Genomic DNA, 16682 nt, shown 5'->3' on the forward strand with positions numbered 1-16682 from the left:
AGTACTTAATGTCTTAATTTTTCATTTTGGAGCTGCTTCAAAGATTTTTCCATTAAATCTACACACTGAAAAATCTAAAGCTTCATTCCTTAATAATTTTCACATACAAAATTTTGAGCAGAAAACTTACAAAATCTCATCACTGAAAAATCGATAAAAATTATTTTTACCAAAAGATTTTGTTAAACCCCTGTCCGGACTTAATCCAAATATCTAGCACCATATTTATATACCGATTGCAATTTCCAAAGAAGAAAAAAAGACAGAATTGCCTCATAATCTGTTGAACACCTTCATTAATCCCAATCCCGGTCCTTTTCAAGCATGGTTTAAAGAACTTGAGACACAAACATCCCAGCATTTGCTGTCACATGACAAAAGCTACTGATTTCATTCATGTATCACAGTGACAGTATTTCCTACCTTTTGACACTTTCTTCTTTGAATTTCTTGGTTTCCAAGTCTCTCTTTTCCTCTCTTGCTTTCCTCCTGGCTTCAAGTTCCTCTTCAAACTTAGACACTGTCAAAGACATATATGAATTATAATCAATCTCAGACGCAATTTGGCAAATACAGAAATACAAATTATTACGTATCTCTGACGAGTTGTACTACAGTCTATCATTATATTTGATTTCAAATAGAGTTGACAACATGCGTTGAATTCTCCAATCAATTTTTGTAAGTTTTTAACATCAGGATGAAATAGATAACAAAACAAATATTGAAAAGATACATGACTGAAATTTCCAATCCGTGGACTCCATCCTACTAACTCCATGAGGACAAATAGGAGGGAAGAACAGGAAAAATTCCATTGCTGGACTCTTTTATCTGATAATTTGCTTCCAAGAAATATGTCCGCTACTACAGCATACATAGATGTCAAATTGAGTACAGTCACAACGTCACACTGTTCTGCTTAGTGAGATATCACTATCCAAGTCAGGGTCTTAAAAACCAAAAATAGAACTTTGCTTGATTTTATTGCTGTCATTATCGTATCAGTTTAGTTTTTGTGACTCCAAATCACCTACTTGCTTGAATAAAATGTCAGAGAAATTATATTGAATATAATTGAAGTCAAAGCATGTACACACAGCTTCATGCATCTACTATTTCAATTGAGAACAGACTTGATCCAAGAACTGGCTCATCTCCCACTAACTGCTCTGCCTATTTCCTATCAGCAATGTCAAGTTATACTCTCTCCAACCCACCATGTGCCACCCCTAACCCCTAACCTCCCCCCCCCCCATCGGACCCTAACCCTGAGGAGAAAAAATCCCATTGTTGACTTACTTCTTCTGCCGGAAGTACCGCCAGTTGAACTGCTTGAAGAAGAACTTGTCTTTGTAACTGACATGGAAGAAGATGAACCATCTCCTGAAATATGAACAGAATTCAGCAAAAATTAAGAGAGAATATTTCGTCACATGAGTATCTCAATCCCATGAATCAGCTGTTTTGCCAGGATGGAGGGACAGTACAATGTAAGAAAATTTTTCATAACTGCTTCATCTTCTTCAAAATAATATATTCTGAATAACTATTTGTAGTTCTCATGGTAGCACCATATTCCTGCTACAACATGTATCATTTCCTGACATTTGTATTTTTGTCAAAAGTGATTTGCTTAATTGAGTCTATAGTAAACACACCTGTTCATAATGTTGTATCAATGAGCAAAATAGCTGACTGAGTTTTAACAAACAATAGTTCAAATATTCTATTCATAGTCCGACAAAATCGAAAGCCTCACCATGAAGCCATAATAAACAGTTAATAACAAATTTCAGAGAAAAGGATGATCGTCGGACATTTTCTATACAATATAACTGATTATATTTTCAATTTCTATTATTTTCCATTTCTGTACTTGGCCATATGTGAGAAAACATTCAAAAGGTACTTTTAAATTAAGTAATCAGTTAGTAAACAATTAAGACATGGATGTCAAAAGCACACACATATTAGATAAATTACTTCCACTCTATTACAACAGCGAGCACACAGAGGTTTATGTCAAAATGTTCACTGAAGTTTTCAGAAATTTGTTGTTCTGTGCAATTTTTAATCCACTATTGAATAGGGTGACAGTACTTTTGAAATCAAAGGCTCTGATAAGTGAGAGAATTGCAACGCCATTGTTGGCAAATATTGTAAGTTATTGGTTACTACCGGTAGCAAGGAACAGAATTAGTGTGTAATACATGCTGAAAATTTCATCAGAACTCACCTCAGTGATCAATCATGGGTTAAATAGTTTGCACAGAACCTCATTCATTTCACTGTTTAACTTCATGAATTTTTTGACATGAACAAATCTGATTTTACATTTATGGTCAGAAAGGGTGCAAATAGTCAGAGAAATAGAATCCAAGCGACACCTAAACACCAAATTAAAATTCAAAGCACATCGAAAGATTACTCCACTTCGGACAACAGACAAAAGTGACAACATGGAACACTCATTGTTATCTCTAAAATCTTCCTGACATAAGTCTACATGACACTGTGATAAATTAGTTTAACAACGGGAATCTAAAGGTTACAAGTGTCACACCAATAAAACTGCAATTATCTGGTTTTATGGAGTGTTCAGTTGATAGGACTAGTGTTTATTTCAGTGGAAAAAACACATCAACAATACAGACACCACGGTTGCAACAGTTGAATAACCTTATCTTTGAGACTCCTAACTGGAAAACAAAGCAAACAGCTTGATGGAATTCACACAGGGATATAGTGGATAGAGGAAATGGAAAACTGTTTGTTGTTTATTGATGTTTACATGTATTTCTTTCTCGTTGTTTACCTGACGTGATAAGTGTCTTCTCTTCAACTGTCATTGATTTGGAATCACCGCCTGTTAATGAAGCATTGGTCTATTTTACACTTGTTCACATTACCCAACATTTACTCGAAGTGGGTGATTAAAGATTCACTGATTTACTTATCCTGATATGGCGATTTATTACCATATTTAGTGTTACAATGTCCATAAATGTGTTACTGTAGGGTTATAGCCATTGCAATGCCAATAATTACCATAATACCAAACATGGAGTTTAATGACTAATTTAGAGTTTGATTGACAGCATGGAAGAGCTTGACTGTTTTTATGTTTGAATATTCAGTTTAAAAACACTATGTTTGGAATGTAAGTGACATGAAGTATAGTCATGACTCATTGATTTACTTCGCCACTCAAAGCATCGTCTTTTTACTTTGTGAAGGAGTTGAAGAGGAATCAACTTTGAGGAATTCAAAGTCAGTGTGGTGCGAGGAGAAAATCCTGATTCATTCACCTGCCAAGCTCACATCAATTTTAAGTTTGCCAATTTTTGACGATGGAGAAGCGCTATATTGTTGGATGTTGAACTCTGAAATTGTGAATCAAAATTTCAATCTGCATGTCGGTGTTGCAGTACCGGTATATGACCATATTAAATCAATAAAATGGTACAAAATTATGAATTTCTATAATTGTTCCCTTTTCCTTGGGATGATATCATGAGGACAATTTTCAAAGACTTTGGCAGGTGAATCACAAAGACTGGATGAAATGAGAAACCTTAACCCGATAGTTTTGAAACAATAAGCGGCAAGTGATTCCAGATTTGTTTCATCATTATTTACCAGTGATCTATCAATTTATATATAGATACACAACTTTCAAGCAACATCTTTTAAACATTTCAATGTAATACCAATGGTCAACATTTGATGCTGCAATTTATGTGTATTGGGTGAAATTGGAAGGAAATTACAACAATTTATGGAAGTATTCAAGGGTCCAGCTAATTTTAACTTCTGCAGATCAGAAGTTAGTCACAGTAGTTTTTGTCATCTGTGAGTTCAGATGCAATTGAAAACTGGTAAAGCACATGGCACCAAGTATTGGCTCATGGCTGGCTTATTGCGGACTCCAACACTATAAATCAGCATGATAACTAATATTCAGAGAGGATCTGTTTACACTAACAAAGAGCTTTGAAATGTTGATTGCTATGGATTATGTCCTTTTTACTTGATTTGCCAAGCATGAATTTAATGTTAACTACTGACCATTGGCATTAAAATAAGATGTTTAAAAAATTCTACTAAATGACATTTCCGCTTTATGAAGATGAGATTGTGAAATATGCACAGCATTTACAGTTTTTGAGTTTGTTCCGAAATTACCTTTGGTTTCTGTGACTGTAGTGGTTTTCTTCATCGTTGTACCTCCCTCTGTCTTTTCCTCAGTTGTCTTGGTGACCGATTTGGACTCGGGTTCATCCTTCTTAGCGACAATCGTCTTGGTTGTGTTTGCGTTGCTGGTGTCATCAGTCTTGGTGGTGTTGGCATTACTATCAGTCTTGCTTGTACTGCTGCTTGTACTGGTGGAAACTGAACCAGAGAATCTTGGTCCGCCAGCATTGACAATACCAAAGAATTTTTTATCTGCAGCAGCCATCCTGTCTCTCTTCTCTTGCTCTCTCTCTTTTTCCCTCTGTGCCATTTTCCTGTCTCTTTCCTCTGAACGGATGAACAAAGAATCAAGACAGTGAGTGTTTTTATGCAAATACTAATGCACTGTACTACATCACATATTGTCAAGAAGTCTGACCAACATTTCAACTTGAATAATACTTTGAGCAAATTCTGCTTTGCTTGCGGCTTTCACATCAAAAGCTTTGGGATAATATTCTATGTGGTAGATGAAAATCAGGATGTAATAGAGTAAGCAACTGGGAGGGTTCGGTCTTTATTTAATATACATCAGACACAATGTAAATTTTGGCACTGATTTACATATTGTTAGCTCTGAGCATTCAGAGACTAGACGCTGACCCAGTGGACAGGAGTTAGCTCAATGTTACCTTGAGCACTTATTACATCACCCTTTGGGCAAGTCCCTTGAAATTTTTCGCTAATGATGAATATAGCACCCTCACTGGCATTTTTGTAGAATTATTCAATGCATGTTGCAATGACGTATAACTTCCTATGTTACCGAAGAATGCTACAGTCATCTTTCACGATAGTCTTCATTTTGATTCAAGCAGAAAAGAATCTTTGTGAAAACGTTGCACATCCATTCTGTAAACCAGACAAGCATAGCTAAGCACTATTTTCCTTTGGAACTAGCTTCTCATCAATAACAAAACTCCAAGTAGAGCACAGGTTTGACACCGATAGGATTCATGCAGATGACTCAGTTACGAGTTTTATAAAATGTTGATGTAAGGCTGATAGCACTAACACGACAGGTGGTGGTGACTGTAATGCAGTGAGTATTGAGAAATAAATAGTACTTGCACATATAGTAAACTATTTCAGAATCAACAACTCATTCCAATACTGATAATCCTGTATGAATTTTGAAAAATCATATACTTAATAGGTATTACCAGACATTTCGTACATTGGGAAATTAATCATTTTTGTTGTATCAGAATAGCTTTTGGCCAATTCGGCTAGGTCATGATACGGGAAAATCCTGAAAACAAGAAAGGTTTCTTTGTGGCACAACACTTATAAGAGACGACAAGTTTAGAGGGAACAGACTTTGGGAATTGCTGTGAAGTTTTGACATATCAAGGTGTCACTGACAAATCACTGGATGGTGGATTTTTGCTGCAGTATGACACCCTCACATATCACCACCTTGGCATGCACAGGAAGGACATAGTTTTGTCTCATCAACCTCCATGATGATATCTAACCTGCCCTCTGTGGCAAAGCAATGCCTGTTCTTTGCTGTTATTTGCTGAAAAGAAAAATTTGCCGCCTTCGGAAAGGAAAACAGACAGATTTGCAGAAACACCAAGTTGAGATGCTTTTTACATCTTGGACCATATTGTTGGCGTACCCAAAATGTCAGTAACATTAACACCCTTATTTAACAGTTATCCAACGCAGTAGAGCAAGAATTTAATCGTACATACAATTAAATATAATAGGAATTCTATTTACAGCAATTATGAAATCAAGATGAATCTGTGACAGGTTTTTGAATCTAAATTTTACTTTGTAAGGCAATCCTGTTCTTAGTATTTGGTATTAAAATTCCACATTATGAATATGCATATAGTAGTCACATGACCACATACCAAAGATTTCAGGGTTGTTCAATGATCAAGGTTATGTAAGTCTTTGTGAGATTTTCACAACATGGGATCATCAGAAGAATTTTGATGAAACGTTTGTCGATGTCATCCTGGGACACAAACAGGACTACACGTAAAATAATGCTGGTTAATAATAGCTTCAATAGTGCAGGGAAGAAAGGAGTACTTTTGGAAACATCTAGTGGCAATTAATGTTCCATCGTTTGAAAAGAAGGGGGAAAAAGTTTTTTGAAATATTTGGAGTTAAAAGAACACTTCTTCACTATACAGGGTTCTCAAAAATTTTTGAAGTTGGCGGAAAATTCAGAAAAGTAGGCGGTTAGCTAATGTGTGCAACCAGGTTTTCTGGGCGGGGGGGGGGGGGGGAGATAGTTCTAAGCAATTTCAAGCATTCTTATACAGTGTATAAAAGGCTATTCCAACATACACACAGGAGGGAGGGTTTCAAGGAGGGGGTCCCCTCCCTGAAGCAAGAAATTTTTAAAATTTGAAGACATTTTGGAATAATTTCATGCATTATTGTACTGTATGAAAAACCATTTCAGCATGAGAGTGTTAAGGATTATTTTTAAATTTGAAGACATTTCTGAGCAATTTCATGCATTCTTATACAGTGTATAAAAGGCTATTTCAATATACACAAAGGGGAGGGTTTCAGGAACGGGGGTGGGCAAGAAATTTTTAAATTTTGAAGACATTTTGGAGTAATTTTATGCATTCTTGTACAGTATTAAAGACCATTTCAGCATACAGAATAATCATTATCATTGCCAATTACAACATGTTTTCAAGGGATAAAGTTTTAAAAAAAGTCAGAAAAATTAATTTGATATCACTTGGGCCTGTCAACTACATTCAGTTGACAAGGATAATAGCAAAATTTCACCAGACTGTTGTGTAGAATTATGTTTAGCTCATGACTTGCACAAACATTTTGAAATACATCATAGAATGGGGCCTAGGGTTTTCACAACCCAGGTAACGATCCGCTAGAATCCTGACCCGCCTGGCTGTACAAAGTGTTTTACTGATTTAAATAAACTTGATTGAAGATACAGTATAAAAATCAAAGAGTTTATTCAATTCAATGAATTATAGGAACACAATTTTCAGTGATTTTAATTCACTGTACTAATTTCACAATAAAACGAATCCGCGAGCTGATTATTGATTTTTGCTGATGTTGAATATAATTGAAAAAGAGAGCTAAATTTCAGTGTTCATGTTGATAAAACCTCAAACTATAAACGACACTGAACGCCAGCCTGTACTACACTGGTAGTCAATTGTAACACAGTACACACAACGCGATATCGGTCGACCTGAAATTTGACACTGTGATCGACGTAGAGTTTCAAAAGTACAAAAAGTGAGACTAAGTAATTTTTTGTTTATTTAGATTTGACCTAAACCTCCCATAACCAACAGACAAGTCACAAAATCAAAGTTTTCAAGCGTCGACTTTCTCTTCCGCGATGCACACAACCACAGCCCCTCCACAAAGCGCGATGTCGATCGACTTGAGTTGAATATTGACATCGTGATCGACCATGGATAGATTGACGTGGCGTTTTGAAAGTATGAATACTGAGACTCAGTAACTTGTGGTCGCTTTAGATTTTATCAAAACCTACCAAACCCATCAGACAAGGCCCTACTCTTACGCAGAAAACCATAGCTCTCAAGCGTCGACTTTCTCTTCCGCGTTTGAGCGAAACAAAAGTCGGCTTCATTCGGAAATGGTCGGCTATTCGCGGGCATAACGTAATTGTATGTTAGTCCAATTTTCGGCTATACCCGATGTGAACGTCGGAATAATTCGGGCTGTGATCGGGCGAGCGAGGTTGACCTCGAGAGCGATGCCCAGTGTATAGTACAACACGTTCGCTGATCGCGGTACTACAGTGATAGCAACAAGTTCACCGCGTAAATTGCTAGACTACATATACCCACATCGGCACTTCTGAAATATTATCTGCGGCTTGCAAGACCACCAAAAAAATCTAATTATTGTTATCAAAACCAGAATTTCCGGGCCAGAGAGCGAAACAGTGCTGTAAAGTAGCCGGCCAAAATACGAAAGTAGCCGGTCAATTTGGCCGGCATCCGGCTAAAAATGAACACGCTGCTATACACAGCCAGAAATGAATCCAGCAGGCTAACAGAGTGTGTTTATTTAAACTCTCTTTTCAGCTGAACCCTTGAAAATTGCCGTCCAGGGTAACACAATACACTGAAATGTGACACGTGTTTTAAACATTTATGAGTGTTGCATCAGATCTGACACAACAACCACAAAATATTCCGCTTTGCATCAGTACACATGCCAAGAATAAATGTTATATTTACAACATTCACTGAGATTTCTATCTAGCTAATTGTCAAACTACAAAACTGCTTCTACTTTTGATCTCGTAAAGATTGCTTGGAGCCAGAAGTAGCTGCACAAGACAGGTTTTTTAAAACATCGCTTTCACGAGGTTCAAAAGTCTTCAGCCCTTTGCCTAGCAGCAATTTAGTTTAAAAGACTCCATAAATGTTACATATCTTGTACGGTATGCAAAGTATCATATATTTCTGATCAGTTTGTGTGGATTTGAAATACTGGAGGTTTAAGAGATTAAACACACATGGATATATTACTTTGGGTTTTTCTACGATTCAAATAAGAAGCGATAATTTGAGAACAAACAGAGACAAGAGAGAAACTTCAAGCCCTTATGAAATGTAAACACTGAATTTTCAAAATGCACCTTACCTACAAGTTTGAAATATTACAACCCTAACTTTTCTCAGTGTTAAATCAATATGCCTTCTGGCAATCGACTTATCTTTGCATTATATTTCTTCTTGTTTATAAAAAATTCAACGCAGTTTTCACTATCATTTCTTCTGTAATTAAGAAGTGATACACATGCCTAATTTGCATTTGTTCAGACACCATCAATACATTTTCAGTAATTCACCAACCCAGGTCACGTAACTGCCTGGACACTGAATCCTGTAACCTGCGTTCAATATGTCATGATTTTTATCATATACCCTGCCTGCTAATGTTGATATACCCTGCCTGCTAATGTTGATGTGAGTTCATTTTTTTCGCTTGCTATGAGATCTACAACATTTTGCTGGCCCACAAGTGAATCGCAAAGAGCAAAATTTTTTCTAATGAAGTTATGATTGTGAACCTTACCTCGTCTTTTTCTTCTGACTTCACGGAGACGAGTTCTGATTTTCCTTCGTTCATCAAAGTCTGTTGTGGCGTCCAACTGTTAACACAGAGATGACGGTAGATAGAGAAGAAGAAAAACACAAATAGCTTGATCAAACACAGTATGCGTGAGAACAGGATAGTTTTTAATTAATCTCACTGTTGTCAAATCTTTGTCACCACACAACAAAGTACCGTTATAAATACCAGCATGTTTTTGTTACCATGACAGCTAACAATATGCGCATCATCTTATAATTAATCAAATGTTTTCATGTTAAATTACAGCACAAATATGCTTGTAATTTGTATGAATACGGAATTGCAAATAGATAAAACCTTGGGTAAAATATGATGCATAGCTATATGCTGTGATTACACATTCGCATGTCTGACTTGAAATTTAACACTGCTTAATGAATGGTATTTGAAAACGGTCAACACACAACAACAGATTCCCATTATGCAGTTTTAGCAAATAACAGTGATCACTAAAGCAAAGTTGTTTCTAATTTTCCACAAAAGTTCAAGATTTCAAATCACCATTCTTTCCAATTCGGCTTCATCCTCGAGTTCCTCAATTGGAGTAGGTGCCATATTGGAGTACTCTTTCTCTAGTTCTTCCTTCGACGATGATCCCGCTTTGCCGATTTCTTTGTCTTCACCTTTTCCCTGGAATTTCCTGGATTGCTCTGTCTGTTCCAGAAAAACAGATGAAAACACATTATTAGGTAGAATCCAGGATAAACAGACAATCAGTGCCTACAGAGATGGAGACCTGGCGCGGAATATGGCTGACTGGAATTCACTGCCTCACAGGTCAGAGTTGTAAATTGACAGTGAAGAATGCATGCATATATTTTGATGCACATCGGCACATGTCATCGCTGTCACTGTCTGATTACAATAGAATAACACATCGCTTCTACTGGCAAAACTGATTATCAAACTTTCTACATGACAAAACCTTAAAAATTTGCTCAAAAAATATATGAGATCAGTGAAATAGGAAAAATATTCTAACTCTGTTGATAATGTTGAAAGATGGTATGACACTATCAGTTATTGCAAGCAATCAAGTCTGTGGAAGTCTACAACAGTGTAAAGCACTTGATGGCCTCAAGCCACACAGCAAATACCAAAGATTCATTGCTCTTTGAACTCTAACATTATGGTCAATGACAGAAACCCATCCACGAACAGAGGCACTGAAACTTCTTCAACATGTAAATTTCCTCCTGAGAATATTGGAAAGCAGAAAGCACATCGCTTCGAATGGATGTAATCCCGTGTATCTTCCAGCTGTAGTAATAACTAACTGGCTGAGATCAGAGCTGTATGTAAAATGTAAATAAAACAGGATATGTTGTTCTGTGGTGTTCTGGATAAAACTGGTTGCCAGCCAAGCACAGTTGAATCAGACTTGCATATTGAGGTCGGGTCACAAGACAGTGTAAATATCGCTGTGGACTTGGCAAGAGGTTTTGACTCATCTAACCCATCACAACAGAAACACTCGGCCATAGTTGTATCAAGGGCAATAACACAATGGTTGCACAACCCCTGATGAGTCCAAGAGGTTAATGTATTTGGCCTGTGACACTGTAAAGTTAGTACCTGCAGGGTGTTCAGATCAATGTGAAAAACTGACTTCTAGAAGTTCGGTACCTTGGTTGTACAGTTTGGTCATCAGCCAGCAAATGTCAATGGATTACAAGTAAACTAGCAGACAATGTCACAGATGGTTGCTATGTTGCCTATGTTTGTTTGTTGGGAAGTTTGGACATAAGCAACACTCTTACATTTCAGAGTTGTGTCCTTAAACACCACAGGATGGCTGTGGGCAAACGTTTGCGATGGAAATATGACCTGAGCTTGATTGAAACACTTTTACAAAACTGCTCCCATACAGAACTGGCAGCGAAAAAAAACAACTCAAAGCTACATGTAACGAAGGAAAACATCAAACACAAGAGTGTTGAATTTCAAATGAGACCTACCATTTGACGCAGATTCATTTAAACATTGGTGTGAGATTTTCACATACGTCAGTGTGTGGGTTGAAAAAACTGCACACTGATAATAAATGACTCACCCAATTTGAGATCATAACAAGTCATGCTGAACTTTCACAACAACAGAACAACTTGCATAGAATTCATTAGTGAAGACTCTATGACCATTGCATTCCCAGCATTGTTTCATCTCAGCCTCCAAATTATTTTTTTTCTGCTTTCAAATTGACACGCATGATGGTACATATAACACACAATCCCATGGTTTTGTTCTAACTTAGCAACCACAAGCCACAAAATTAACATTTTAAATCAGATACATTTGCTCAAATGTCCAAATGTCCTTACAAATACCAATGATATGTTCTTTCTGTAGTCCATGAAAACTTGAACTTACTACATATTATTCTAATATGATTGATTTCATATTGATTCATCAGAAAAGCTCTGATTGTGACTTCATTTTGTTTAAATGGGTGATGCAAATGTGAGTGATTTCCAGGTTTGACTGAAAGTCTTGAGAAAATTTATTGATGACAAAGACAATGTTCGATGCTTGATTCAAGTTAATCACATGTGTTGTATGACATTGAAGTCACCTGAATGTTTGGAAGTTTCATCCATGTATTATTGGAATTGAAGGTTATTCAAAATCAACACTCAAAAAAGTGACATTAAAATTATGACATTAAAATAACTGGCCGTCTCCCTACATGGCAATGTCACAAGGTCTCGCTTAATACAAGAACATTTCCTTTCACTGAAGAATGCAATAAATTGAGCGTGATATAAAATCACTTGTCGCAAGTGAAATCTTTTGAAACTAGTGACTTCTGTGAAGCCTATTTACTCTATGTTTTCTGTCACTGCTGCAGTCAGCGCTTTGATGAACATTTCACTTTTTACGTTATCACAATCAATATTGTAAGTAAAATAACGGTGACAAGCTAATGAAAAATATTGCCCAGCTGTTTCACTGTTCTATTGATTGCGACAAAAATGGAATAACAAACATGGTTTACATCTAGCATTACTTTGGCATCCTAGAAATGTTTTCAAGACAAAAGAGTGTGTTTATTTTGAAATATTACAGCATGCTCATCACTACTTGTTTATCATCTTGATTGTAAAATGACAGGTGTTTACTTTTGACAGGATTCAAATCAAAACCTATCTCTTCAATACTGATGAACTAACTGAGGATTATCATAAGTTATTTCATAGTTGTGGAGTAAAAAGTCCAATTTTACTCTATACACACAAATTTCATGTCAATCACATTGACAAATCTATGACAGATAGCACTGCCAAAAAGCACTTGAAAACACACTTGAAACATACATAAAATATACAATGAAAGTACTTCGCCCGAAAGATTTTGATATTAACTCCACCGCAAACTTGCTGACTTTAACACAGCAAGCTGAGATGTGTATACATTATTAATTTTAAACATGTGGTAACATGCATTGCAAATTTCAATCACATTTCAAAGCGTAGTCTTGGAATCTCAGAGACAAGGCTTAGATAATCTCACGCATAGTTTGTTGGACAGGACGACATCCCTCCAACAGGTGCAGAAATTTTTACTCCCCGTGGAAGGAGAGTGTCATTTTACCAGCTGTCTTGTGATCTATGACCTTTGGCCTTTCAGAAGTGTCAACTAGGACATGAAACCAAATCAGAGAACCATGTGCAAGTCTTAGAAACACTTTCCCAATGTTGACCTCCAAGAAACTTTAAATTCATCCATCTTAATACAACATGAAGGACACACTATACAGTTTGATAACTTAAGTTAAGTTTCACTTCTACTTGGCAACTTGAGATAACTTCAAAGGGATGATTCTATTCATGAGGAATGCATTAAAACACATTCACAGACAGTCATTGTGTTTGCTACTAACAGCAGGATAAAATATAAAAAAATGTCGCACAGTTTGACTGGGATTTTGTGAAAGTCTGCGATTTCTGAAATTTGGCACTTCTTTCCATGAGATTGAATGCACTTTGTCATGTCAGCCATTATTATCTTGCTGCCATATGTTTTGAGTGTACCACAGAGGCAGCTAACCTTGAAGTTCTCAAAGGTCTGAACAAAAAACATGGGTATCATCTAACAACACAGTAAGGTATGTTTGTAATTTTTGAGGACAACCACAAGCATCCTAACAAGACCAGAAACCCAATCTCGTCTCATTACATTACATAATACACAGCCAGGATACACCATGACCCCAAAATGACCCTGCATCCAAAACACTCCAGTAAACTGAAACCATATTTACACCAAGTAATTCTTTTCAAGCCTACCCCTATGTTTTGCACTCTATGATTTTTTTAAATCGTTCAGTTTGATCCACAGAGAGAGGAAATAGAGTTGACATGGGTTTTCATGACTTGGACTGCATCCCACCATGGTCCCTCCTTCACACTGTTCCGTACGCCTGATTCTATAGACAGCGCATTACATTAAATGGGTTCATGGTCAGCACAAACAAGAACATTTTGCTTTAATATTTGTCTCCAAGCTAATAAAATATAAATCTCCATTTATAAGTTCCAATACTCTTCAAGATGCCATACTACATTACAAATCAGAAAAATTTAAAACGCGATATTAAAATTATTACCATTGAAATGCATGCAGCTGCACGCTCATTTATCCAATCACGATCTTGCTGATGGAGGTTTGATCCACTGGACCGACATATCATCCTATACGCTTGAAATACCGTCTTCAAGTACCAGTAAATATTTTACCTAATCCTCTGTCAGGCTCTAAAGGTTATTTATTAGGTTGAGATAATACACTCTGATATGGCAATGTTGTGCTGGAACTTACATAGAGGAGTCAATACACTCAGATACACTGACCTTTCACCTGCTTTTTCCATCAGTGTGTCAATGTTAATGGAACCAATTCTGGAAATCTTGGGCAGAAGGATGAAATAGTTTGATATCGTAGAATGTTTTAGTGTGTTAAACCCTTGCAACTGTTGCATGCGATTTCTTGGATGTATAAAACGGTAGAATGCGCCTCAGTGACAGCGATTTGGACTCAAAATTTTTACAATACTTTTCTGGTCTGCCACTTGTGGGCTCATTTGGAAGCTCTAGGTGTGAATAAAATGTTCACCGTCTTTTTTTTTTAAATAGAAGAAATAATTTTTAGCTTAGAGTTAACTTAGGAATGGTGGCCATTTTGTATTTGAAGTGTCAGTCAGTGTTGGGTAATTTGTTTCTCTTGTACCAAATTAGTGACCTTGATTTTACTTCTTCATTTTGAAAAAAAAATGGTTCAAAGTTGCCTTGAGAAAAGTTTGAGCAAAAAATTTGAGTTTTCCATTTTCTAGATGCGTACTGCCTTAGTGTAAAACTCAACAATGTCTTGATACTGGGCATCATAGCAGGCTCTTGATTTGCTCATTTGGTTGTTCTATCAAGGGACCAAACTGTATCAGGCAGGGAAATAGGATGGTCAAAATGCAGATAGCTCTAGATACTGTGAACTCTGACATGTAATTGTAGAGTTGTCTAAATTTAGTGACCCTTAAAGATAAACATATCATTTCAATTTGTGTAATGTGAAATAGAACCTCCTGGTAATCTCGGTGTTATTCACTGGATCACTGGTGATGACTCCAGTGATGTCACAGGTTTCCATGGCAACCTCAACTATCCTGCAGATATTATTGTCTGATGTCAATGGTTGCCATGGATACCACTAAAGTGTGATGCAGACTTATGAGGAGAGAAATCCAAGTAAGAACTTAAACATGACAAGAATGCCAATTGAACTAGTAGCTACGGTAGATCGGCAGTGCCGCGTTGCAAAACTGCTAAAACTCTAGGGGTAAATTTAAACAATGACTAACTTGAAAATTTCTTTTCACTGGTAGCTTCTTAACCAAAATTGAATTTTTGAAATTGCTGGAGCTGGATGGAGCGTGCTGTAAATCTTGCAGCTGGCTTGATATCCCTTTCCTCAATCTGGGTCAAGTTGCCTGTCTTTGCTCTTTAATCTTTCATCAAAGTATCTGGCAGGATCGCGGTATGATCTGGAACTTTGTTCTATGCAATGTCCCTTGCAATGAACCACTCTGCATACACATTATTCAATTTATTGTCAGGTGGAATTCATGTCTATCTTTTTCTGATCAAAAACACAATTTATATGTGTCATTCCTCCTCATTTTCTCATCAAAGACCCAGTCCAATCAGACAGAATCAAGTTTTCTTGATGCATTGGTCTTGTACACTTTGCGTACTGAAAAAAATTCATGTTGTTAACAATTTGGAAAAGCTGTACAGTTTGCCAATATATGAAAACTGGGTTATGTAAGCTGTGATTGCAGTGAGAATTTTACTTCCTTTTTGACTTATTGTCTCCCAAAGGGCAGGAAAAACTTCAAATCTAATCAAATAACCCGACGAATTTACAGCAGTCATGAGTGAAGATTACATCTTGTGAGAACTGAGAGAGAAAAAATGTTTTGTGATGCAAAGTATTTGCAAACCAGAGATGACCTGGGACAAAAAAATCCACAGAGTAGAAAATAGCTCTTCTGTGCAAAGAAAAAAATTTGCAGAGAGGCATAGCAATCACATTCTCTGAATAATATTACAGCCAACAATCCATTCATCACGAGTGGTATTTGAGAAAAGCGGCATCTGACTACAAAATCAGGGTTTTAATGTCACCTTGAAGACACTCTGTGATTCACTTTCCAGCAATGCACATACTTCAAAAAAGTGCTCTATAATTTTCGCTTCACTCTACTATGTCACAGTGGCATCACTTGGGCAACAAATTTGTCATCACTTGGGCCTTCAAAATCTGGCCTGCTGCAGTTCTTTGATTATTTTTATTAGCCACTTTGACTTTTATTATGAACCAGAAAGAGCATTACAGAACCCTTGATGAGAACCGCTCACAAAGAACGGTAGTCCTGCAAGCAGAAACCATGTTAGGGCAAAATGAATCATGCAATGTTATCTCTGAGGAGCCATTGAAGAACTTCCAACTTGCTCCCACACTGAATTCCAGGACAACAAACAGATGCAGTCAAACTGACATCATGCCACCTACATGATAAGCTAGGCGAGGGTTGCTAAGGGCACTTGGAACACTGCCAAGTTCAACATCCAGACAACCGACATCTTCAAGGACTTCTTTCTTACATTGGGAATGTAAAGTAGAAGAGCTAAACACACACACAACCCGGTGGAAAAATTTGCAGCAATGACTTCCATTAAAGGCATTCCCTGTCTGATCACAGAGAAGCTATAATTACGTTTACAACACAATAAAACACTGAGTTCACGATGGACCAC

At 36.8% G+C, this 16682-nt stretch overlaps 1 protein-coding gene across 2 annotated transcripts in view; it reads right to left on the minus strand.

Annotated features, from left to right (window-relative positions):
* The window catches only part of LOC139144739 (smoothelin-like), a 77997-nt gene that overhangs the window by 7018 nt on the left and 54297 nt on the right, over positions 1-16682 (minus strand). Inside the window, exons 11-16 of one of the 2 annotated variants that reach the window (XM_070715467.1) lie at positions 9874-10026; positions 9313-9388; positions 4189-4524; positions 2819-2869; positions 1303-1386; positions 424-520 (exon numbers count right to left, since the gene is read on the minus strand). In XM_070715467.1, coding sequence (XP_070571568.1) covers positions 424-520; positions 1303-1386; positions 2819-2869; positions 4189-4524; positions 9313-9388; positions 9874-10026 — 797 coding nt within the window. The remainder of the gene's footprint in view (positions 1-423; positions 521-1302; positions 1387-2818; positions 2870-4188; positions 4525-9312; positions 9389-9873; positions 10027-16682) is intronic. The other variant, XM_070715468.1, reaches the window with a different exon arrangement.

This window comes from Ptychodera flava, chromosome 12 (assembly GCF_041260155.1).
Source record: "Ptychodera flava strain L36383 chromosome 12, AS_Pfla_20210202, whole genome shotgun sequence".
Taxonomy (NCBI): domain Eukaryota; kingdom Metazoa; phylum Hemichordata; class Enteropneusta; family Ptychoderidae; genus Ptychodera; species Ptychodera flava.